Source organism: Schistocerca gregaria, chromosome 9 (genome assembly GCF_023897955.1).
Source record: "Schistocerca gregaria isolate iqSchGreg1 chromosome 9, iqSchGreg1.2, whole genome shotgun sequence".
Lineage (NCBI taxonomy): Eukaryota > Metazoa > Arthropoda > Insecta > Orthoptera > Acrididae > Schistocerca > Schistocerca gregaria.
The window spans coordinates 210,885,446-210,912,814 of NC_064928.1; the positions used below are offsets into that span (position 1 = coordinate 210,885,446).

General features: G+C 40.9%; 1 protein-coding gene across 1 annotated transcript; it reads right to left on the bottom strand.

Moving 5' to 3' along the window:
- Positions 1-1,285: 1,285 nt before the first annotated feature.
- LOC126291649 (transmembrane protein 50B-like) lies at positions 1,286-27,343 on the bottom strand. Its single transcript, XM_049985214.1, has 4 exons — positions 27,129-27,343; positions 24,742-24,854; positions 16,799-16,962; positions 1,286-5,195 (listed from the first exon to the last, which is right to left on the bottom strand). Exons 1-4 carry the CDS (start codon positions 27,225-27,227, stop codon positions 5,089-5,091), a joined length of 483 nt encoding a protein of 160 aa, XP_049841171.1. The 5' UTR covers positions 27,228-27,343; the 3' UTR covers positions 1,286-5,088.
- Between the last annotated feature and the right edge of the window lie 26 nt (positions 27,344-27,369).

Genomic DNA, 27,369 nt, shown 5'->3' on the forward strand with positions numbered 1-27,369 from the left:
ACTGTGAACCACAAATGCTGGTTTGTCACAAATTTAATTTGTGTGTCCAAACCACTCGTACCACTAACTTAGGAAAATATAGTTCGTAAGCATCTGAAACTAACCTATTTCTCATGTAATCATACAATGAAATTAGAGATAGATTGTTTTGAATGAGGATAGGCCTACTGTGCTTAAAAATTTTGGAAGAGCACAATTTAGTTTAAGCCTACAATTGGCAGTAACAATGCTACTTTATCGCAACACCCAAGGATATTCAAAATTTCACAATGCAAATGGGTACCGATACAATCAATGAAAGATTATGCAGAAGTGACACTAACAGTAAAATATGCGAATATAGAACTTTAAATCGACACATCTTGTACAAGTGTTCTCACACAAGGGAAAATTCAGAAGTCTGTTTTTATATACAAGCAAACTTGTGTATTGCACAGATTTTCTTCTTAGCTAATTCAATGCACTTTTCTACACTGGTGTGCCAAAGAAGAACACTGCAATCACAATTGCTAAAGTGTGCAACACTGAAAGTATGTCTTCTGCCTATTGCAGCTAACAATGTAATACTGCATATATGGAAGGGGCAAGTCATTTGAATGTGTTCAAAATCATCACCTTTAGTTTTCTTCTTTGCATATTATCACCTTGTTGTCACTCAATCTTTGGAACATGTGAAGTACAATTCTGGCAATGGAAGCTTGTGAAGTTCAGTTTTAAGCTGAACAGCAACTCCACAACAAGATGAGTGATACAAACAAAATGATAAAAGACTTGGTTTGCTAGCTAGAATTTATGTCTGAAAAGGAGTGAGAGTAAAATATGTGGGAAATTAATTTGACTATTTTATCATCCAAAAATACAAGAAAGAAAAAGTACATAAGAAATCAATTCAAAAGAAGTCAAGAAAGGTCAAGATGGGACTTACCAGTGAAATGTCTGTACAGGGTTTCCAATATCTTCTATTAAGTTGTAACAGCAGAGTTATCAATGATACATGACATACATGTCAGATAATGGGAGAAGAATCTTACAGGAGGCAGATGTAAACAAAGAATAGAAGAGAAAAAGGATGTAAATGATGTTTGAGGGAAACTAAAGACAGGAGAGGCAAATATTTCCTGAGGTCTTGCAAGCGAAAACAAACTGGCGGGTGCAGCCTCAACAATAATCTATCGTTCTTGTGAACTTTACCTGTGATGTAATGCTAACTCTTGTTCAGTTCACAGAAAAAATAAGTATGTGGAGAACAGAGGGGATATATTAAAAGTGTTAGCAAAAAAAGGAATTAACAAGCAACTGAAATAATTAGTTTTATTATTGAATATATTATTTATAACTTTATCACAATATTCTAACAAAATTATTTTCGGAAGATTTAAGAATGTGCACACTTCTGAAAAACATAATACTTCAAACATTCTGGTTAATTTATAACAGAAAGCCATCTTCACTATTACTAATTAATATGTTTTAGACTTATCACAAACTAATTGCTATAAACAGATCTAGGGTAATCATAACCGTCCACGATATGACTTCTCATAATGAAAACCTTCAGCACAATATATATATCCTCTTTCTCCTGTTCCCTACGAAAATCAAGAAAGACGACGAGTGTCTGGTGCCATAATTCATATATTTCGTAAGCTTTTCTAATACACTTGACAAATAGCCTTCTTGTGCATGTGAACAAGCATGATGTATGTTATACATATAGATTATTATTTTATCTCAATGTTGCATCAAAGAAAAACAATTTACATTATTGCATGTTACATCAAAGGCACTACCAGGTGACTATGATTTGATGTATTATTGCCAACATCCAACTGAAGAATCACAAAATAATTAAGAATAAGAGAACACACAATTTATAGCCCATGAATATTCAAAATAAAAAGTTTTATAGCAACCTTTCCTTTCTATAATGTCAGCGGTATTCCAACCTGGGCTTTCCATAGTTTGAGTTCTTAACAAAATTATACCAAAATAACTAGAGCACAAGTACATGTTACGATGGTTGGCTATGATATCACTAACTACTTAATCCTTGAGTGGGTGCACTGTTTTTACCACATGAGGGGAACATGATATACTTTGCACATGTATAGGATAGTGGTCTTCATGTTGTCACAGTAATGAGCAAAATCAGAGTTTTACCTTAGTTTAACTAAACAACAAAAAATAAACCTACATTCTATGAGCTAAATCACTGCTTCATTAAACTAAAATAAACTGTCATCATTTCACCCCGCTGCCATGCAAAAGTGTTATAGTAATGACCCACCCTAGTCATTAAAAAACATAGTTGCATCAGGTCCCAACCAATCACTTATTCGATTACAAATTCCTCATTGTGAGACTGTGCCACCTGCTTTAGAACCTGCGTCATTTTCTTGCATGGATCATAAATTTTTCTCACCTAGCTTGCAGTTTATTGTATATTATTGCTGCTCACTTGGACATATGACAGCATGACTTAGCAGTGTGTTATCTGAAGCAATAATGAAGGAATAGATAATGGGCTCTCAATTGTAAATGTTATTGTGAATGGTGCCCCTTATGTGTAGGGTTGCCTGCTTGAGGGTTAAACCTCAACAACAAAGCAATCTTTTGTTTATATGCAAACTGAGCAGTTGTCAGACACCAGACAGCGTTATTGCACCAACTTTTGGAATGTACATCAATACACATCCCTATTCCATTTTACGCATGTTCAACAATGTTTCACCATATACTTCAAAACATGGTGCATTACAAATAATAGCTAAATTATGATATACATCTTGGCAAAAAACATACATGAAGAGATTTTTTAAATACAAGACAAAAGTCTTACAAAAATTTGCCATTCACATATGAAATTATTTTGTATCTCATTCATGACTATTTTCATTGAGAAAATCCACACACTTATTATACCTGATTTAAGAATGGTCAATGTGAACACACAAATGAAGCTAATATGCAGCCTTTCACAGATGGTTATGTACACAAAGTTTGAAACAAATTTGTGGTCAACGATTTCTAATACAAGATCCTCCCAAATAAAGTCTGTGGGCTCCAAATACATCAAATGTTCACATATTCACTTCCAACGTCCGTAGATGATAGCCTGGCATTTTAAAATACACCGAACACTGACAGTATTATGTCAGATGGACCTTTCACACAATGGAACATGTTTGAACACCAAGTATTTGTGACTATGCTACCCAGAGAAATTAGCTACCCAGATGAACACGCATGACATAAAATTGCATTTAATGACACTTATAATGATGCCTAATGGTTTCTAGAAACTGTAACAGAAGAAGTTATTGATATAGAAAAATATAACCATCAATAAAGACAATGGTTTGCAGCTGAATACACCATGGACACAGCCACTGCAAGGAATACAACAGATGTGGCAGGCACAGGATAAAAACAATGCCTTGTATGACGACGAACTGAGTATCTGTGATGTGACATCTGATGCGATGGCTATACAAAACAAGGCAAGCAATGTCACAGTTAGTTGCCGTTTAACAATGGCCGAGGAGCACTGTTGAAAGCTCGTGGATGTACAGGCACTTATGCTGCTGGAAGCATGAGAAGATATTGCAGCGAGATCGTGCATTCGTAGAAAATTCTGATAAATGTGTGACCTCAATTTAACAGCACAAGCATCACAGATAGCTGTGTATCCCTTTTCCAAACACACTAGTAATCATATGAAATGCTGAGAGATTCCAGACTTTGAGTATGATGTACACAAATACGAACAACTTGTATTAGCTTGCTAGATACAGCATAAGAAAGAATTTCTTTTCTCTGATGTAATTTTTAAAATTGTTACTGTTCCAAAAACATAGGATATTTAGAGGTTCAAGCACAGGTAGACAAAGATGACGACGTGAGTTGGCTTATGACTTGTTGAAGGGATTTTGATACATCCAAAAACTTTTCAAAGTAAAGAAATACGACCCTTCCCCAAATGTGTGTCCAACATCTCATCCAATGCATCATCTCATCTGGTTTCAATTTTTGAACCAACTGGAGTATGTTAGTACATAAGGCCCACCTAGAACTGGACTTAAACTAAATGAATATATGTGATTCCAAAACATGTTATGATGCATAGATTGTCACAAGAAATGACTGGTAACTTAAATTCTGAATTGAAATTTTTGCTCTTCACATAATAGGGCTATAACAAAGTAGTCATCAAAGCTCCCTTTAAAAAAAAAATGCATACAAAAGACCTAATATCAAACAACAGTCAAGTGTTCTGCAGTTTTGTTCATCATACTAAACTTGTGAGAAGCTGCAGCTAAAGTTATCAGAAAGATAGAAGCATATTTCCTGCATCAATTGATTCTATTATAATCTATACAACACATACACACAAAACAATGATAAACACACAGTATACTTTAGCCAGCATACCTTATGTACAGAAAAAAACTTAGCTAATAGCAAGAGGCTATGTTACTTGCTCTCTACTTTCTTGTGGTACTCTAGAAGCAGAGGCACATATTTCATGGGTGTTCACAGAAAAAGTGATACAGTATATCAATATTTAAAACTGAATTATACAAAGCAGACAATGCAATTTATTTTTTCATAAAAATCCTCTTTATCAGGGTTACAGCTTCTATGTATGAAATGTTTAAAAATACTTTAGTTTAATTACTGTGAAAATTTTTAACACCGACATGTAGTTTATTGTGAAAATTTTTAACACTGGCATGATTGCCTAGATATCAAGGGCAGCAACTGATAAGTTTTCACAATTCAAATAAAAAAAAAATAATTTCATTCTAACAGATGAAAAATTACACAAACAGATGCTTGGTTTTAGACACACACTTCCATGTTCAGACAACAGGTTACTGCTTCCATGCTGCTTCTGCAATCTGCCACTGACAATACTCAGAGCCGAATGATGTGATGATGATACACTTTTTCAGTGCTGTACATCAAGGAGATAAATCCTCCAGGCTGTGTGAAAATTTCTTTAAACCACATACCTAACAGCATATAAAAGCGGCAACTTGAAAAATGTCTAGTAAACCTCTAGTTTTATATATCACAGTATGCAGTTCAGTTCCAGTGGTCTTCGACTCTACCAAACTTAAATACAAGGGAGCCGATGAAAATAAATGCATTCTGAAGAAAAAGACCAACACCTGGATATGACCTTTCTTGGCCTGAAAATCAAGAAAAAAAGGTTGTTACAACAAAATAAAAAAATTATACAATTGCTTTATCAATCTTCACAAAAACACTATCACAAAATACGATCATGAGTCAAAATAAAATTAATATGTATTTCTATAGGCATAAGTGTGGTTTGAAATTGAAATATATACATATACACTACTGTTGACAAGTTACACTCTCAAGTCACATTAATGAAGCACCGACAGACAACAGTGACAGCACCAGCTGTGGATTGTGTATAAAGGGGCACACAGAAGACAGTGCAGTTCGAAACAGAGTGATTTATTTGACATCCAAAAGGGTACGATCATTGGCATTTGGGCAAAAGGTGGAAGCACTTCTGATATTGCTATGTTTATTAACTGTTCTAGTGTTGCTGTAGCTAAATAGCACTGTGCATGGCAAAATGACACTATCCAAAAGTGGCACTGAGGCAGCTATGGTGCACCACGGGCCATAGACAGGGCTAACTACGGCTGCGGAAATGTGTACGAGTGAATAGCATGCAACTGTTGAGCAACTGACCACCCAGATGAAGCGCGGGGCTACCAACTGTCTCTCCTCGCTGACCATTCTGCAAATGTTGATGCGTATGAGCATCAGCAGCAAGTGCCTGTTTCTTGCACCCATGCTCACAGCTGTTCATTGACAATGAAGGCTGGATTTTGCATGCCAGTACTGCAACTGAAGTCCACTGTGTGGCAACAGGCGGCCTCGTCAGATGAATCATGTTTTATGCTCCATTGGATAGAAAGCAAATACTCTGCAATGATCATTAGAGCAGGGAGCATTATGGTCTAGGAAACATTTTCATGTCATTCCTTGGGTGATATCATTCTGGATGGCACAATGGAGCAACACAAGTATGAAATTGTCCTTGGGGACCATGTTCACCCATGAAAGTAATTTGTTTTTCCTCGGCACAACTGCACCTACCGGCAGGACAAGTCACGTGTACGTGAGTTGTTCGAAGAGCTCCAGGATGAGTTTACTGTATTCCCTGTCCACCAAACTTTCCAGATGTAAACCCAACCGAGAATCTGTGGGGCCACCACGATGGCTCCACATTCCTGTTAGTACCTTCCAGAACCTCAGACCCCTCTTGCATATCTGGCAGCTGTCTGCACTGCAAAATATGATTATTCAGCCTATTGACAGGTAGTCATATTAACGTGACTGGACAACATTTGTTCGAGGTGGACTAGTTTCGCTTGCTTGACATCACTCCTAATGCAAATGATATTCCTTTCAATTTATTTCTTTTCCTCTACCAATCCATATACCATAAGTACACAAAGTACAAAAATCCTTTTACATTCTGTGCTTTCATAATCCTTATTGATCAGTATGACAGACTTGCCTGACAGCAGAAAAGTTGATATTTTACATAAAAACAATTTTATTTAACGAAATTTTCAAAATGTAAAATTCTTTGATACTAGTTGAACTTAAAAATTCAGCTACAGAAGTAAGTATTTGTTTTATGACTGACATACCTATACCTCATTTGAAAACTATATTTCTCTAATATGCCCTCTTCCAGAATGTCTTAATTCAAATTCTAGAATGTAAATCTTTCAAAAATCAAATTTTACTGTCTTGTAGCCCTAATTTTGTCTGTATTCAAATCTATACAATCTTATCAGAAAAAAAACATTAGTTAAATCTCAAATATAAAATTTTTGTTTATAGAATATTCTTGACAAGCTTTATCAGAAAATGCAGGAAAAACTGCACACCTTCAAAGACTCTTTACTCCTGAAAACATAAACTAATATTAATACCATTTGATTTGAAGAATACACAGCCGATCAAAATAACTTCATTACCAATTGTGAATAACTACCTATCATTCATATCTTTTGTATTGTCACTGAATATGTAATTGGTTTTTATTTCAATATTTCATACACATCATCATATTTCAATAGGCACAGTGGGCCATGCCACACTAAGTCCTTGCTGATCATTCTTTCAAAAATGTTGCTAGAATCACTGTTCTCTCTGATATCTTCAAAATCAGTACTGTCATACTAGAAACAGGCTGCATTTTGTGAAGTGTTTAAAAAATGCTGCATTATTTTGTAAAAATGAAAGATTCTGCTAAAAGAACACTGCTCGTCAATAATGCATTTTACAAAAAATAAACGTGCATTGACAGTGAAGTAACACTAGAAATGTTGTCTTGGTTCTTCACAACTGTTTCAAGTACTTATTTGTTCATAGCCCTCGTAAATGCACCTTTAAGGATGCTTCTATCTCCTTGGAAGTCACAAGTCAGTCATGCTGGCATAAATGCTTTCTTTTTTTCTTTTAAACAACAAACAATTTTGACTGACCTTCATGAAATTAATCTCTGCCTTTCTAACGAAATTCTGCAAATGGACTGTAACCACATGACTGACAGCCAAGAGTTGAATGAAATGGTCGGTGGCATTGTTGTCAAGTTAGCCCTTTTCAAAAATTATAAGAAATCGTCTAATGAAAGAAAATCTTCAAAACATTACCAGTTTCTCACAACACTGCTCCTTTAAACAATCCCAGTGAACAAACTAGTTGGACAATTACTGAGCAGCCATTTTTAAAAGTAAGGAAGCATTTTAAAATCTTATCAAGATCTGATGGACACTGGTGAAGCTTTGACAGTACTTCAACAATATTAGGAAAAGGATAGACTGCTACTCAACATGATGACAATTCCAAGTGCACATAGGCACACCAAAAAGACCAGTACACATTCAGCGTTCAGCCAAAGCCTTCTTCAGAAAAAGAGGGGGGTGTGCGCGCATCAACCCACCCACAAACACAAATAACACTCACCTCAAGCACATATAACCACCATCTCTAGCAGTCCGAATTGGAATGTGTTCTGGTTGGAGCTGCCAGAGATAGTGACCACATTTGCGTAAGGGTGTGTGTGTGTGTGTGTGTGTGTGTGTGTGTGTGTGTGTGTGTGTGTGTGTTTTTTTTGTCTTTCCTGAAAAAGGCTTTGACCGCAAGCTGAGTGTGTCCTCCTGCAACTCAACATGTCACCTTTATGGTGAGTTGCAATAGATCCTTTTCTTAATATTTTTTATATTCCAACCTCGACTTTCCATTATTTGGCAGTACTTCATTACAGGTAACTACACCATCTACGAAAACTCTAAGATTGCTATTAATGATGTGTGGCACATCATTAACATACAACATGAGCAGCAATGGATCCAGCATACTTGCCTGTGGCAGAAGCCCAGGAAAGCTGCACTTAACGACTTAACAGACAGACTCAGCCATATAAGCAGTTATCCTGTACTGTCACCTGGTAGGAGTACATCATCAGGATGTTGAAGAGGATGAAATTAAAATACATTTTGTTTCTGTTCAAAAGCATGTGCTGCTTCCAGACACATGGAATAGTTTTGCTTTGAATCAGGGCTTTCAGGACATTATGAGTAAACCCCAAGGTGGGTTTCACATGACAAATGTTTTCAGAATCCATACTGGCTGTCATCCATTATGCTCGAGGTACCTCGTTATGTTTGAGCCTAGATTAAGTCCCAACATTCTGCAACATTTGAATGTTACAGATATTGGACAGCTCTGAGTATCATTTCTATTGCTCTTCTTGTAGACAAGTGTGACCTCTGCTTTCTTCGAACTACTGGGTACAGATTTTTGTTAGAGGGATCTACACTACGGTATGGTTACAGGAGGGGTTAACTTAGCTGCAAATTGAGTATACAATCTGACAGGGATTCCCATGGGCCCTCTTCAGTTTTATATACTTCAGCTGTTTCTCAGTGCCATTGACATTAATACCTATTTCACTTATCTTTGCAGTGGAGTGAATATTAAACTGGGCTATTACCCCTGGGTTTTGCTTTGTAAAGGAACATTTTACAATAGATTTCAGCATTCTGCTTTTGCTTTGTTACCTTCAATTCCTGTTTCTTTGTCATCTGTGAGCCCTGCACACTAAATTTGGTGCCCCTGACAGCCTTTGCATATGTTGTCTCAGTAACCTCCATGTTCCTCTACTCTATTGTGCTTCACTAACTCCTGCCTGTATATCAACATGTGAAAAGCCTACTGCCTTGGCTGCACTTGAGAGGTATCCTTGACACAATACAGTGTGTATAAAAAAGAATCATCCGAATTAAAGATATAACTATTATGTTATTTGTGATACGTGCATGAGAAATGTACAGTTGGAAAGAGCAAACTCTCGAGTTTTACGTGGTTCCCACAAGGTAGCAGTAGTGTGCATCCATTTCAGGTCTGGTAAAAATGGTGTTGGGACAACAGAAAGCATTTTGTTTTCTGCATTTTGCGCATGTGGGTCAGTAATAACTGTTCAGCATAACTTTCATACCAGGTATGGTGTCGATTCTCCTATAGCACAGAGCATTAAATGATGGCATTAACAATTCCGAGAAGCAGGTGGTCTGTGTAAAGGCAAATCACCGGGCCATTCCTGAGTGACTGAAACAGATGTCTAATGCATCCGCCATAGCTTCACAAGGAATCTGCAAATATCCATTCGCCGTGCAGCTCGACATGAAACCGTGCAAAATTAAGCTGTTACAAACTCTTTCTGAAGGAGATAAACAATGAAGTGTGGAGTTCTGTAATTTCGTTCTTGGCAACATGGAGGGACACAGTTTTCTTCCACACTTTAGTGAAGAGGCAACACTCCATTTAAGTGGAACTGAACCGTCAATGTGGGAATATGGGGTACGGAACAACCACAAAGTTGTACAACATGAGAGGGACTCTCCAAAATTTAATGTGTTTTGTGTAGTTCCACAGGAATATGTGTATGGTCCATTTTTCTTTCCCAAGAACACTTTACAGGAAGCACATATCTCAATATGCTTGAGAACTTTCTTTTCCCACAGTTGGAGACTAATTCGAATGACTTCATTTATGACATGGTGGGGCACCACCACACTGGCATCTCAAAGTGCAGAAATTTTTAAATCAAATAATTACTGAACGTTGGATTGGTCGCATTTGACTAAACGATTCAACCTTACATTACTGGCCTCCAAGGTCACCGGACCTGACTGTATGCGATTATTTCTCTTAGAGATTTATGAAAGATTCTGTTTATGAGCTTCCATTACCAACGACAATGAATGATTTTTTTTTGTAGTTTTAGGGCGCACAACTACAATGGTCATTAGCACCCTGACTAATTTAGGAATGTACCGCGAGGCACAAGGTTAAAACAGCAACTAAAAGGGACAACACTATAAAAGACGTATTAACAGACATAGGATTAAAAAACTACAGCATAATCAAACGTCCTTAGACAGGTGTGTCAAGTTGATAAAACGAAGAACGCGAGCAGCAGCTCGTGGGTCATCCGCTAAAATGGCATCCAGAGTACATGGCAGGCCAAGATCAAGACGCAGCGTAGTAAAATCCGGACAGGACGTTAAAATGTGGCGGACCGTCAGCAATTGCCCACATGAACAGAACGGCGCCGGCGCTGCCGTCAGCAGATGGCGATGGCTGAACTGGCAGTGTCCAATTCGTAGCCGGGCCAAAACGACCTCCTCCTGCCGAGAAGGACGTCCAAGCTACGGGATGAGGTTTCAAGGCTTGTTGTCCCTAAGTGCAGCCCAATCGGCATGCCACAGCGACTAAATGCGCCGACAAATGATCGTGCTACAATCTGATGAAGGAACACAACAAGAAGCCGTCCGAGGCTGGAGGACCGCAGCCTTAGCCACAGCATCTGCAGCTTCGTTCCCAGGGATAACGACATGGCCAGGAACCCACATAAAGCTAACTGGAGACCCGTCGTCCACCAGCTGCTGAAGAGAGTGCTGGATCCGGTGCACGAAAGGGTGAACCGTATACGGATCACTGAGGCTCTGGATGGGGTTCAGAGAATCGGAGCAGATGACATAAGCAGAATGTCGGTGGCGGCAGATGTAAAGAACAGCCTAGTAGAGGGCAAAGAGCTCAGCTGTGAAGACCGAACAATGGCCATGTAGTCGGTATTTGAAACTTTGTGCACCAACAATAAAAGAACACCCGACCCCGTCATTGGTCTTAGAGCCATCTGTATAAACGAAGGTCATATTAATGAACTTCGAACGAAGTTCGACAAAACGGGAGTGGTATACTGAACCGGGGGTAACCTCCTTTGGGAGCGAGCGGAGGTCAAGGTGAACGTAAACCTGAGCCTGGAGCCAAGGTGGCGTGTGGCTCTCGCCCACTCTAAAGGTTGCAGGGAGTGAAAAATCAAGGTGTTGAAGGAGGCGACGAAAGCGAACTCCAGGGGGTAGCAGGGCAGAGACATACAACCCGTAGTGACGGTCAAGAGAGTCGTCAAAAAAGGAACGATACGATGGGTGGTCGGGCATTGACAGAAGTCGACAGGCGTAACGAGAAAGCAGTATATCGCGCCGGTAGGTGAGTGGCAATTCACCGGCTTCAGCATGAAGACTCTTGACGGGACTAGTATAAAACGCTCTGATCGCAAGCCGTAAACCCCGATGTTGTATGGAGTTGAGGCGGCGTAAGATGGATGGCCGTGCAGAGGAGTATACAAAGCACGCATAATCCAGCTCGGAGCGGACGATCGACCAATATAGGCGAAGTAGGACGGTTCGATCTGCTCCCCACGATGTGCCACTGAGAACACGGAGGACATTTAGAGAACGGGTACAACGGGCAGCCAAATAGGACACATGTGGAGACCAACTAAGTTTCCTGTCAAATGTAAGACCTAAAAATTTTGTTGTCTCCATGAACGGGAGAGCAACGGGGCCAAGTCGTAAGGACGGTGCGAGAAACTCTTTGTAGCACCAGAAGTTAATACAGACCGTTTTCTCGGCAGAAAAACGGAAGCCATTGGCGACACTCCAGGAGTGAAGACGGTCAAGAGAACGCTGAAGACAGCACTCCAGGAAACATGTACGCTGCGTGCTGCAATAGATGGTAAAATCGTCCACGAACAGGGAGCCTGATACATCATCTGGGAGGCAATCCATTATTGGATTGATCGCTATGGCGAAGAGAGCGACGCTCAAAACGGAGCCCTGTGGCACCCCATTTTCCTGGCGAAAGGTGTCTGACAGGACAGAACCCACACGTACCCTGAACTGTCAATCAATTAAAAAGGAACGAATAAAAAGAGGGAGGCGACCGCGAAAGCAGCACGTATGCATGGTGCGGAGAATGCCCGCTCTCCAACAAGTGTCGTAAGCCTTCTCCAATTCAAAGAACACAGCCACAGTCGGGCGCTTCCGCAAGAAGTTATTGATAATGAAGGTCGACAAGGTAACCAGATGGTCAACAGCAAAGCGGCGCCTACGAAATCCACATTGTACATTGGTAAGTAGGCGTCGAGATTCGAGCAGCCAAACCAAACAAGAGTTAACCATTCGCTCCATCACCTTACAGACACAGCTGGTAAGCGAGATGGGTTGATAACTGGAAGGCAAGTGCTTGTCCTTCCCCGGCTTAGGAATCGGTACAACAATAGACTTGCGCCAGCATGCGGGAACATGTCCCTCAATCCAGATGCGATTGTAAGTACGAAGAAGGAAACCTTTACCTGCAGGAGAAAGGTTCTTCAGCATCTGAATATGAATAGAATCAGGTCCCGGAGCGGAGGACCGTGACCGGGCAAGTGCATTTTTGAGTTCCCGCATGGTGAATGGGGCATTGTAGTTTTCACAATTCGAGGAGTGGAAATTAGGTGGCTGAGCCTCCTCTGCCTGTTTTCGGGGGAGGGAGGCAGGGGGGTAATGCGTGGAGCTCGAAACCTCTGTGAAAAAGCGGCCAAAGGCATTGGAGACATCCTCAGGGGCCACAAGGACGTCATTCGCGACCGTCAAGCCAGAAACTGGTGAGTGGACCTTAGTGCCAGATAGCCGGCGCAGGCTACCCCAGATAACAGAAGGAGGAGTAAAACTGTTGAAGGTGCTTGTGAAAGCAGCCCAGCTGGCTTTCTTGCTTTCTTTAAAAATACGACGACACTGTGCACGTAATCGTTTATAATTGATACAATTCGCCACTGTAGGGTGGCGTTTAAAGGTGCGTAAAGCACGTCGACGAGCACGTAAGGCGTCTCTACATGCTGCGGTCCACCAGGGGACCGGTACGCGACGTGGAGAAGAAGTAGTGTGAGGGATGGAATATTCAGCAGCAGTGAGAATGACTTCCGTGAGGTGTGCGGCCTGACTATCGCAGCTTGTGAAGGTTTGATCCTGAAAGGTCACCCTGGAAGTGAAGAGCCCCAAGTCTGCTTTGGAGATGTTCCAACTAGTTGAGCACGGAGAGGGGGTATGATGCAGGAGATGGATAACACACGGGAAGTGGTCGCTCGAATATGTATCAGAAAGCGCATACCACTCAAACCGGCGTGCAAGTTGGGTAGTACATACAGAGAGGTCTAAATGGGAATAGGTGTGAGAGGTGTCTGAAAGGAAAGTAGGGGCGCCAGTATTGAGGCAGACAAAATTGAGCTGGTTGAAAACGTCTCCTAACAGGGAGCCCCTCGGACAGGATGCTGGAGAGCCCCAAAGAGGATGGTGAGAATTGAAGTCTCTAGTTAAAAATGGTGCAGGGAGCTGAGCAATAATTTGCAGCATGTCTGCCCTGGTAACGGCAGACGACGATGGAGTGTAAATGGTACAGATGGAAAATGTAAAAGTGGGGAGAGTAATGCGGACGGCAACTGCTTGCAGGCCGGTGTGCAATGTGATGGGATCATAGTAGATATCATCCCGGACCAGCAACATAACCCCTACATGAGCCGGAATACCTCCCACAGGGGGTAAGTCAAAACGCTCAGAGGTGTAGTGTGCCAAGGCAATTTGATCGCATGGGCGTAGCTTCATTTCCTGGAGGGCTACGACGTGCGGACGGTGCGAGCAGAGCAGCAATTTCAAGTCCTCTCGGTTGGAATGAATGCTGCGAATATTCCAGTGAATAAGTGCCATTGTGAGAAGAAGATGCAAGAAGGGGTCACCTAGAAGGCCGCTGAGGGCCCGGCTTCGAGCGAGCACTGCCGCCGCTAGCAGGAGGCGGACAGTCATCGTCCATTTGTTCTATAGGTTCATCGGCCATCTTGTGAAGATGGCCGGGAGGGGGAGCTTCCTCCGCTGGTGAATGGCCAGATGTTCGGCTACCAGCGGTGTGGCCAGGCGAAACGGATGACGGCCTGGGGGGGCAACCGCTGGTTGGCGCAGGAGGAGAAATGCGCCGTGGCGGGGAAGGAGAACTGTGCTTCCTATGGGCCTTCTTGGAAGGCCGTTTTGTGGAAGGATTGGTCGATGACTGAGGGTCCGAGGTACGTAGAAGGTCTGCACGAGACGGTTCCTTCTTGAAGGCCCGTGCTTCTGACTTCTGGGTCTTCGTCCTGGCAGAAGCTGATAAAGGTGCTTGTGCCGGAGGGGCGACGGGAGGAAGAGGAGACGTCGACCAGGCGATCTTAGCACTGGCCGAACGGACGACTGTAGTGCTGAAGGTCAGATCGCACGTCTGCGTCGCCACCTCCCTGGTAGTCCGAGGAGAGGCGAGGACAATACTGTACTTCCCCGCTGGGAGCAACGTGGGCTTCCTGTTAGCGAATAGCTTGCGAGCAGCCGAGGTGGAGACTTTCTCTTTGACCCGAATTTCTTGGATACAGCGTTCTTCCTTGTTGACGGGACAGTCGCGGGAGGACGCTGCATGGTCACCGCGACAGTTCACACAACGAGGAGACGGAGGTGGACAGTCACCCTCATGGGCATCCCTGCCACAAGTCACACATGTAGCCGCATTGGAACAAGAATGGCGAGTGTGATTGAAACGCTGACACTGGTAGCAGCGCGTAGGTGTCGGGACATAGGGGAGAACAGAAATAACCTCGTAGCCTGCCTTGATGCGTGACGGCAGCTGAACACTGTCGAAGGTCAAGGAAAGTGTCCGGGTCAGTACAAGGTCATTGTTGACCTTTTTCATGACCCTATGGACAGCCGTCACGCCCTGCTCAGCGAGGAAAGACTGAATCTCCTCGTCAGTCAATCGAGTGATCTAGTATAGACCACTCCACGAAACAAATTCAAAGTGCGGTGATCCTCCGCCCGGACAGGGAACGTGTACAGGAATGTGGACCGAAGCAGTTTTTGTGCCTGAAAGGCGCTCTCAGTTGCTAGTAACAAGGTACCATTACGCAACCTGGTACAAGACTTGACAGATCCAGCTATGGCATCTATGCCCTTCTGGATAACGTAAGGGTTGACAGAGGAAAAATCCTTTCCGTCCTCAGATCGAGAAACTACGAGGAATTGTGGGGCAGGCGGTAGTACTTTTGTCACTGGTGGCTGGTCAAGTTTCCATTTGTGGGCAGAAGTCGAGAGAGAAGAAGAAGAGAAATCCATGGCGAAGGAATCCCCCATGATTGCCAGCGTCTCTGATGGCGCGCTCCTTCCTTGTGGGGACCCTCTCAGAGGGCACTCCTGCCTTAGGTGATTGTTCACACCTCAGGTCACACCTCCCGAGAAACGGACGGAGGGACCAATCGGCATGGTCGGAAGGTGTCAGCTCAGGCAATCACCCCTCCCTGGGCCTGGCCTTTACCAGGGGGTACGTGCGTGCCTTACTTGTCTACCCAGGGCGGGGAATTACGCGTTACCCCGTCACCGGCTACGCGTGCGAACGCGTGGATCGGCCTTCAGGCACGCACAGGGAGGAAGGGAGAAGAGGAGAAAGAAGGGAGAGAGGGAAAGAAAGGACATACTGTCTCAAACGCCGAAGCGGAACCAGAGAAGGAGAAGAAGGCAAGGAGAAGAGTAAGTAAGACAGTGAGATGGAGAAGAACAAAGAAAGGAATCAACCAAAAGAAGGAAGAAACCAGAAGAAGTGAAAAACAAAAATGAACGCAAATATAGGCCGTGAAACCATCCGTCTCCGGACGCAGGCGCTAACTACCCCCTTGAGGGGGAGGGACTCCTTTTAGTCGCCTCTGACGACAGGCAGGAATACCTCGGGCCTATTCTAACCCCCGGACCCGCAGGGGGGACAATGAATGAACTGAGACATCATATAACAGCACGTGTGGAATCTGTAACTCAAGACGTGCTCAATCCAGTGTGGGAACAACTAATACTGCATTGACATATGCTGTGCATTTCCAGGGGGGCATATTGAACATCTATTGGAGGAGGAGGAGGAGGAGGAGGGGGGAGTTTTATGTTTCCTGTTCATAAAAAAGCAAAATTCGTTGTATATGTTTATTAGTTTCAGAAACATATATGCTAAAAATCAGATGATTTTTTTTATACAACCTGTATTTCCTTCCTACACACTTTAAGACAAACCACTGTTCATCTCATCTCATTTGCTCTAACAAACTCAACCTCTATTCCAGTCAGGAAGAAATGCCAGGACACTACATCCTCTGAAGCAGAATACAAATCTGTAAGCTAAACTATTACTTTCCAGTTCTTAACTACACACCTGTTCATAACAACACATAATTATACTACATTATATTTCATATCAATGAGCAGTCAGGTTCTTGGCCAGATTACGAACCCTGTGTTAAATATATTGATTAACGCTTTGAGTATTACTTTGTTTTACAGATGTTCTCTCAACTTACTTTTATTGGTGACATATTCTGCAAACAGGATCCAGCAAGAGGCAATTACAGCACCGAATCCCATAACAAAGCCAAGGAAGAGCCAGGCACGTGCTCCTCTTGGACCAAAGCAACCTCCTGAGTAGCCATCTCCACGTACGAGAGCATTTGATACTGAGTTTATCCTGGAATACAAATTGTACACCTCAGCCCTCCTTCACAAGCAATGGAATCTTGAATAGAATTATTATTGTCTTAACATAATATTCAATAACACCCAACACATCATACAAGGGTTGAATGAAAAGTAATGGTTCCACCTTTGTTAATTGTGTTTGGATGGGAATATTTTAATAAATCAAATGCAAAAATAATCCTTAGAATGTGATCTTTAATTACCAATATTCACTTTTACACATAATCACTAGCTCATTGGATACATTTCTGCCAATGATGAACAAGTTTCCTGAAGCCGTCATGGAAGAAGTAGACACACTGTTTCCACAACCACATCTCCACAGTTCTTTCTCTCAACATCTTCATCAGAAGCATAATGATGTCCCAGCAGATCGTCTTTCATTATCGGAAAGAGATGGATGTCAGACAGTGCTAAATATGGACTGTATGGGGATGCTGTACGGTGGTGAGATTCAGTCTCTGAAGTTCTGCTGTGGTGGCACGTGAACTGTGGGGTCTGGCATTGTCATGCTGCACGAAAACATTTCCCTTTTACTTTCGGACCGGTGTTAGCTGTCGTTTCAGAGTTCGCAGTGTTATGTTGTAACGCTCTGAAATTATTGTTCCACGATCACAGAAATCGATGTGGATAACACCATCTGCATCTCAGAACACTGTGCCCATGATTTTTCCAGCTGAGGGCTCTGTCTTGAATTGCTTTTTCTGGGGGAGTCTGTGTTGATATTCCATAGACTGACGTTTCGTCTCCAGGTAGTAATGGTGTATCCACGTTTCTTCTCCTGTCGCAATTGAATGGAGAAAGTCGTCACTTCATTCTCGTAACGCAAGAAGAGTTCCTTGCAAATTTGAAGTCTGTGCACTTTCATTTCAGGAGTCAGCATCTGGGGTACCCGTTGTGCGAAGATCTTCCGATATCCAAGCAAAGCAATAATGTGACCCACACATTCCTGTGAAATGCTGATGCGCTTGCAATATCTCTCCGATTGATACAATGATCGTCCTGAATAAATATGTCAACATTTTGCTTGTTAAATTCTGTGGTTGCTGTCACAGGATGTCAAACACTGTTTGTCACGCAGGTTTCCTGACTCAACATCTTTAAACGTACTCACATCAACACCATCACCATAACCTGCTTTCATTCTCTGATGAATCTCCTTTGGGATGACACCTTCTGCTGCCAAGAATTCAATGACTGCACAATGCTCAAATCGCATTGACGCACTGTCTGCGCAAGATTACATACTTTACACTGTAACAACACAACTGTTTGACCCTAAGGCTTCCCACCAACTGGAGCTGTAGAGAAGAGGCTATGGAAGAAGACAGTATCTGTCACATACCAATGCTACCAACTGTTTAAGAGTTACGAAGGTGGATGCATTTTTTCAGTCAACCCTCATAAATTAAAATAGAAAAGTGTTTTATCATATTTCTGTTATATCTGGTTTCATAGTAAAACCACTGAGAGCTAGTGATTGTTCACTTTTTGTGGTACTCTGCAAAATGATTATTACTCATGCAGAGTGAAACACCATGTCAGACAGCCTTCTTGTACAATGGATAGCTACACTGTGCTATGCAGGCTCACATGCTGTTTCATCTACCCATTTCACTAGTGGAACATTTGGTTTGTTAATAGCTGATGTTTATTTTCTGTTTTTGGTGAACAGACTGATGCCCCACAAACTCTGAAATGGCAGCAACCCTAACTACTCCCATCTTCTGAATTAATTTCATAGAATATTATACTGGCATTGACAAGTCTCATCAATAAACTTGCACATAATGCAGTGCCATCACTTAATCATCAGAGTTACTATCTAAGCTTACTGAATTCTGATCTCTTGAGAATTCAGCCATAGCTGATACAGCACATCACTTGTCAGGTCAGCGGCACATGCATCCCTGTCGAATACGAAGTCGCAAAAGGCCAATGGTGTTTATGGCGTTCAATGCTCCATATATCGTCTAACATGCAAACATAATATTGGCTGCTAATGCCAACAAAGAGCAGGACTGGAGGTGGCCAATGGTAAGCACAGCACGAGGCTACAGAGCATAGTTGAACTGCTTAGTCTATGGGTAACTTGACACAGCTACAGTGTTGGTGAGTGGTTATGATACAAAGCACAGAAGTGGCAATGATAAATGGAGCAAACATTGCATTACATCTACAATAGTAGCAGAAGTTGACATTTCACCAGAAAGGAACACAAGGATTTTCACAGAGTGAGAATGAAGTGGCAGATCATTTCTGCAAGTTGAGTCAGCAGAATGCGTGATGTGTATGCTTGGCTATGTGGAAAATGTACACGAGGAGTGCAATAACGACAATACGTGCTTAACAAGTGACAGTGCTACTGAAGCAGGTGTTGAGCCACGTAGGTCACCATACTTGTCTGACAGGGAGCCACATATCCCATGTCCAGTGAAACGTAGGAAAGGGCAATCATTGTCCAAGGAGTGGGTACTAAACATAATTACATACGTGGAAGACCATCCACAGAACAGTATAAAAAAAAAAAAATTAAAAATAAAAATAAATAAATAAATATTCTAAACAGATTTCAAATACGTCCGCAGTAATATGACCATGTAGTGCATAAAAATGATCACGGATATTCGAGGGGGGACAAGGCATTCTTGTTACAAAAACTGGTGTTTGCACATTGCACTGATGCTTGATACAATTTACAGGATATGCATGACAGTGACCTAATACATTATGCACATCAATTGCGTGTGACACATTGCAGCGATTTCAAGGGAAGCAGTGATGGTTGCGTAACTTCAAACAGTGCAACATAGTTTAATGACGTAAGATAATGAAATTTCAAAAAAGCATCAACTTGACAATGCACAGCAAAATGGGGAATCGGCCCAAATATTTGTAAATGGGACAAACGAACTTATCCCATTGTTCAGTGAGGAATTTGTTTTCAACTCCAACCAATCGGGATTACAAGATGAAATCCATATAAAAGGACACTTGAAATCATAGATACCAAGAGATCTGTATCCAGATCAACTAACATCAGTGTCTTAATGCGTTCATATACAATTATGCCAATTGTTAATCTGGATGGTAACTTGACTGGAAGCTTATTTATTGTGGAGCGAAAAGTTGGAGGTGCTCTGCCCCTAACGATTCTTCCTCGTGTGCATGATCTTGCAAGGGCAGTAGGGAATATTTACGTCATAGTAAGGAAGACTGGGAAAATGAGTGTAAGAACTACAATTACAGTATGAGTACTACTTTTGGACAATAGCTGGTCAATATAAGATGCTTCTGCTTGATTCCTGGTCTGTGTATAAAAATCAAACTTGTAGAGCATACTCTCCCTCCTGAAAAGGGTGTGACATTGCAGTTCATACAACATAGAACCACAGGACAAATTCAGCCTCTGGATGTTTATTTTTCTGATTCCTATAAAACATTATTGCACTATATGCAGCTATGCCTTACAGGATAGCCAGTTTCACGATAAGCTCTATGACAGACTGTTCCACATTCCATCAGTTCTCATCACTTTGTGACACTAATATGGTTCTATATGCATTCTTTGTTACACTAATATGGTTCTATATGCGTTCTTTAAGAGTAGATGCCTAGCTGAATGTCCTGCATGATTTGTAACTCCCAGAGTTCGCCTTCGATCTTTATGGCATGAGCCTTTGAGATCACTGTGGTATGCAATTTTTCATCCAGTGTTCATGGTGCAAGTCAACACTTTGTTTTAAACATTTCTTGAATGTCAATGACATCCATTTTGTGAAGTGTATTACATACATCTCAAAGAAGGCTGATTTCTGCATCTCCCGGACACTCGTTTTCTGTCACTCTTCTGGTGCACTGATGAGTCATTAGCAGCTAATATGTTTCCTGTAATAATTGTTGACACCAAATAAGCCTTACTAAAGACTGAATTTGTGTTTTTGCACTTCAGGGGTTCCTTAGATTTTCCCTTTTCCTTTCGAAGCGGTGTTAGCTGTCGTTTCAGAGTTCGCAGTGTTATGTTGTAACGCTCTGAATTTTTTATTGATCCACGATCACAGAAATCAATGTGGATAACACCATCTGCATCTCAGATCACTGTGGCTATGATTTTTCCAGCTGAGGGCCGTGTCTTGAATTGCTTTTTCTGGGGGGAGTCTGTGTTGATATTCCATAGACTGACATTTCGTCTCCAGGTAGTAATGGTGTATCCACATTTCTTTTCCTGTCGCAATTGAATGGAGAAAGTCGTCACTTCATTCTCGTAACGCAAGAGGAGTTCCTTGCAAATTTGAAGTCTGTGCGCTTTCATTTCAGGAGTCAGCATCCGGGTTACCCGTTGTGCAAAGATCTTCCGATATCCAAGCAAAGCAATAATGTGACCCACACATTCCTGTGAAATGCTGATGCGCTTGCAATATCTCTCCGATTGATACAATGATCGTCCTGAATAAATATGTCAACATTTTGCTAGTTAAACTCTGTGGTTGCTGTCACAGGATATCAAACACTGTTTGTCACGTAGGTTTCCTGACTCAACATCTTTAAATAGCATGACTTGACACTTACTTGCTAGTGGTTACGTACTGAAACCACACATTTACCCTGATTGGTAGTAATGATTTGTGGCACAAAAAATGTAAATTTAAAAACATATCCGAACTGTCAACAGAAACTGACACACACTGAAATGTATAATCATGAACAAATAACTTGCAAGAAAACCACAAGTCACAGCAGTCCAACAATGGAAGGCAGGAAATGTGTGCTATTCCAGAAAAGAGTACTGGAGGCAGCCATTAGAGATCAGCAGCTACCACTAAACAATATAGTTCCAATATCACACTTTTTGATAAGCTAGGAAGTATACTTAGAAGAGGTGGTTTCACACAATAACTTCTGGCAAATTAAGGGTTAATTTGCTGAGTTCCAAATCCTTGTGGATAAATGTAGCAGATGAGAACCACAACAAGGATTAAACAGATAGACAAACAGAAGAACACCTTTAGGGACAAACAGTTGCAGATAGGAAAATTTTCTTAGAGGAGGAGACAACTCAGCTAGAACATACTGCACTGAAGGCAACATAAATTCTCCCTCTGTACTGGATTATTTAATAGTACAGATAACTCTGTATACTATTGGCAAGAGCTGTGCCGCACTGTCTTCACTTTTTATTGTTGTCATTGCTGAATAAACACAAAATTACACTTAGAAAATAATCTTGTTCATAAAGCAAAGAAAATGTTTTCTACTTGCATTGGGCGCAGTATGAAACACCTAACGAGCTGTCTGAGTCAACATACGGAAAAAAAAAAAACCTTGGAATATCTTTCAAAGCAGTGGAGAACAGCTATCTGGCATAAATAACTCTAGCAGGACACCACGCCCCCCCCCCCCCCCCCCCCAAATACGCTGTACACTGTATAGAATACTTCTCTTTGTAGCTAAGGTTGCTAGAAAAGTAAAACAGCAGACAATAAACTCCCACACAAATCAGAATTTTCCCTGTATTTTTAGTCTGGCACAGTTGGCAGTACAGTTGACACCTTTGAGAAACATCGGAACCGTTTGACATGGCACCTCATCAGTAACAACTGTCTGCCTCACTGAGCAATTATATTCTCCGCAAGATAAGCCAGATGCAAAGTTAGCTTTGTGCTAGGATCAATGATTCTTCATCCACTAGAGCTAAATATATAGTACTTAGTGCTGTGCAATTTTATTTAATATATGAGGCTATCAAAAAAGTTTCTGTTTGAGAGCATTGCTGCTGTGTACACACACAATGCCATGTGACTTCAATGTGGGTATGTATGGTGAAGTAAGTCTGTCAAAAATCACCACCGCAGAATGGAGCATCAAGGTGTGCAGCTACTTCATGATAATGCATGCCCATATTGCATATCTCATAATGCAGACATTATAACTAATTAATGGAAAATCTCATATAAAGATGTGAAACAATTACTAACAAAGAGATAGAGGGACTGGCCAGTACTTACCTCAGCTCAGTACAGCCGATAGAAACACAAAAAACAACCGAAAATTTAAGTTCCTAGCTTTCGGAATAAATATTCCTTCATCAGGGAGGAGAGAGGGGAAAGAAAGGGAAGAAGGGAAAGTGGATTTAGTTACTCACAACCAGGTTATGAAGCAACAGGGAAAGGAAAACAGGGAGGGTAGCAAGGATGGAGGCATGCCTCTGACAACGTCATGGAATTCCTGGTGCACAGAAATATGGTACGGGTGCAATCAATGTTGATGAAGCGTTCTCAACACCGACATTTTGAGATTCTCGCGCAATTTGTCTACTACCGATGTACAGATTAGCTGCGACAGCAGCTAAAACACCTCTTGGGCACCACTTGTTGCAGGTCGTGGTTGACGTTTCACATGTGGCTGAACACTTCCCATTTCCTTAAATGACAACTATCCGGGGAACCGTCCGGACACTTGGATGATGTCATCCAGGATACGCCTGTTGGGCATTTTGATAACAATAACCATACATCAACACGATATCGACCTTTTCCGCAATTGGTAAATGGTCCATTTTAACACAGGTAATGTATCACGAAGCAAATACCATCCGCTATGGCGGAATGTTACCTGATATCACGTACTTATATGTTTGTAACTATTACAGTGCCATCTATCACAAAGTGGAAAAAGTGGTCCAACTAAAACGTTCATATTTCTTTACGTACTACACGAATATTAATAAAAAATGGGGGTTCTTATTTTAAAAAAGCCCAGTTGATATACTTTTGACCTATGGCAGTGCCATCTAGCGGCCCAACCATAGTGCCATCTGGTTTCCCCCTTCAAACTAGATGAGTTTCATTCCTTGTTTTTTCGTCTGATGCTTATTTTGTGAGATACTTGGCCTGGTCACTATCAATGGACCACCCTGTAGCCATAGGATACTAGGCCCATGTTTTTCGTTTCGTGAAGTGTGCAATTTTACATATTTGAACATTTAAAGCAATCTTTTCACCACCTTGAAATCTTACCAAGATATGACTGAATATTTACGCAACCGATTTCAAACAGTACTTCATTACAGATAACTGAACCAGCTGCAAAAAGGCTGAGGTTACTATTAATATTGTCCTCAAAGTCATTAATATGCAACATGAACAGCCAGGGTTCAAACACCCTTCCCTTCCATCCAAGATAACACGCTGTGTTGTTCCTACCAAAAACTGCTCAATCTAGTCACAAATTTCACTTGATATTTCATATGATCGAACTTTTGGCAATAAGTGTTGGTGTGGTAGTGGGTTAAATGCTTTTCCTAAATCAAGAAATTCTGCATCTACCTGACTGCCTTGATCAAAAGCTTTCAGTATGTCATGTGAGGAAAGTAGGAGCTGTGTTTAACAGGATCGATGCAATTTGTCAAATTCGTGTAGAACTGTCATTCTTACCGCCAGACATGGTTCATGAGATGTCATGTCAACTGTATGAACAATTTAAGTGTTGAGTAATACAGACGAACTGTAACAGAAAGATTGTTCTAAATGTTCCAAATAAGTGCTTGTTATAACAGTTCAGAATTAGTACTTTCTATTATTTACTGTATAGTCGACAATGAAGAAAAGTTTCCAGAACGCAGCACACAATTGCAACCATGAAGAAGTCAATAATAATCTGATCTACATTGTATGTTTGACAGTTACTCAAGTTGCAGCAATTCACAAAGTGCTTTTGTAGCACACTATCAACTGTATGTTTACGATTGGGGATCATACAAATAACTTACATGAATAATGAAATAGTCCCAAAAACACCACAGACGTGGTATGCCTTGTTGAACTGAGCGTTGTCAGGATATGCAGCAGCCACATCAATAATGAACCACCAGCCAGCAAAGAACTGGGAACAAAGAAAAATCACTTTCAGTGTGACAATAGCAAATATATACACTAACGTTATGTTGGACCATTGTAGGACTGTGTATGACAGTAAAGGTCCAAATAAAACGTTATCTGTGTCAGTCACACTTCTTATTTCATCCCATGAAGCAGTTCAAATTTACACTCACATCTTCAGCAGGAACAACAATATGTTACATTTTTGACAGCTTCATAATATTTGGTTTGTTTATGTTATTTGTTTGTGTTATGCAGGACAAACTAAAAATCTATATTTATGTCAAAATCACACGGTTCTGAGCATTGGAATGGATTCAAAATCAATCCGCAACAAGCAACTGGCTGCTTCCAGCTAGCAAATATGTTACATAATATCACTGTGCCACTTGAAGATATGAGCGTGAAGTCTTGAAACACACCGTGAAGAAGTGACTGATGCAGATAATTTCTTTAATTGAACTTTTATAAATACACTAAACTCATGTATAAACTAAAATTTTATGGTAGCTGGAAAATAAATTCCTATAAGATCTTATTACTTCATTATTTATGTGATATTTAAAGAATGATTTGATGCAATGTGTGCTTACTGCAGCACCACAAACAAGCAATATTAGAGAGTCGAGCAATGTTACGTCAACACTCCTTAAAATAAACTTCACAAGCACATAATTGTTTTGTTATATTCCAGCAGTGATTAGTTTAATGAAGCAAATTACAGTTTGGCAAATAACTTATAACGGATAGAGATTAGTCTTGTGTTGGAAAAGAATGTAAAACGAAACGGGTCTGTAAGGTTTACATGACCACGCCTTTTCTTGTCTCAATCGCCTTGGGGAAATCATATGACACCTACTTGTCTCATCAGAGAGCACTCCACAGTTGCAACTATCATTTCACTATGTGTGAAATGAAGAGACTTTCACGCCATCAAAAATTTGGTCATGTTACCTTGCATTAGTCATATTCCATAGATGTGGAAGGAAGTTAAAGATACACCTACATTTAATTTTTAAGTACAATACATTGAAATGACTTTACATTGCTGTATTACACTGCAAACTGTAACCCTATATTAACCTAAAACAAACTTAGGATTTTCTGTGATGATACTCTTCAATGGAGTAGGAGCAATTACCAAACAAAGTTCTTTAATTCACTTAAGCTTCACTAAATTATCTACTTTGCGTTCAGTATGTTCTGGAAAGTTGTTGTATGCATGTGAACCAAAATATCTGGCTCCTTTTTGTACAATGTTAATCCCTCGACATCGTTGTAGAGGTTACACTTGGTCTTTGTGATACGTTCATGCTTTTCACTATTTTTTTGTAGAAAGATAAATATTTGTAGTAACAATCAATGAATACATTTACTGCTAAGCAGATGTCAACATAGGATATCTATGCGGGATGTTCCCAAATAATGACACACAATGATGTCTTACAGAATCATTAGAATGGGGGTTAAAGTTGTGACAAAAGTTCTAACTGATATGCCTTTGTGGCTGAGTGAAAACTATGATTTTACTCCCTCTGAGGATGACTGGAAGAAGCCTTTTTGATGTTTCAAAAATTCACAGTTCGACAACAACAATGAACTTTACTTTCTGTAACAGAAAGGATCATCTAACGGCCGTGACTAGCAGGGATTGCATTAACATCTTATTTGAATTTAACAACTGATATAACTGGAAAACAGATACATGCGGTACAAAATCGAGTTCAAACAACTGTAATGTGTGTGTGTGTGTGTGTGTGTGTGTGGGTGGTGGGGGGGGAGATAGGGGGGGAGGGGGGGGGGGAGATAAAGGACTGAAAATGAATCTGTGGAGCCTATCACATTAGTTCAAAAATCATTGAAATACAAATATTATAAGCATAACACGCAGGAAGCGAAATAATTCTTGTTGATTTACTAAGTGTAACGATTTTACCACTCCATATAAAACAAATTTCAAAGTAACAGGTGAACTTTCCCTGTCACACTAATTCTCATGTGATATCATTTCGTGGGTATTATTCAGTAAGTTTCTTCCACTGATGAGTTACATTTCTACGCAAATTCTGATGTGGTATACCTCTTATCGGAGCAAAACTTTTTAAGAAGGAAACAATCGATTTTGAATCAAATAAATATGGTAAACTGTATAATACAACATCTACCTGTAATTTAAGTTCTTCATTATATGATGTACAGAGGAAATTAAGTCACACTGCAGCACACCTGTCAAAAGATGCATATTTTTCCCCTTCACTTAACACAAAGTGGTACTCACCAGCAAACCAGCTATTATAGACGCCACGGCATTCCGTTTGTCGTCACCTTCAAACCACACGCAAGGAGGAAGCTGCACATTTTCAAAGCATCCAGCCATTTTCTGCTATCACTGCCCTAAATTTCGTCTTTCAAACCTCGTTACACAACCAACACAATAAAAACACCTTAGCACTTACTTCAGTGACTTACCTGTCAAAGATATTACTAGCAACCAAAGCATTGATACTGTGTGCATCTGC

Excerpts from the sequence above, each read along its gene's own strand:
- LOC126291649 (XM_049985214.1), bottom strand. The coding sequence starts at position 27,227 with ATGGCTGGATGCTTTGAAAATGTGCAGCTTCCTCCTTGCGTGTGGTTT. Across the intron at positions 24,855-27,128 it reads CTATAATAGCTGGTTTGCTG|TTCTTTGCTGGCTGGTGGTT; the intron begins GTGAGTACCACT and ends CTTTGTTCCCAG. Across the intron at positions 5,196-16,798 it reads AGAATATGTCACCAATAAAA|GCCAAGAAAGGTCATATCCA; the intron begins GTAAGTTGAGAG and ends CTTGATTTTCAG.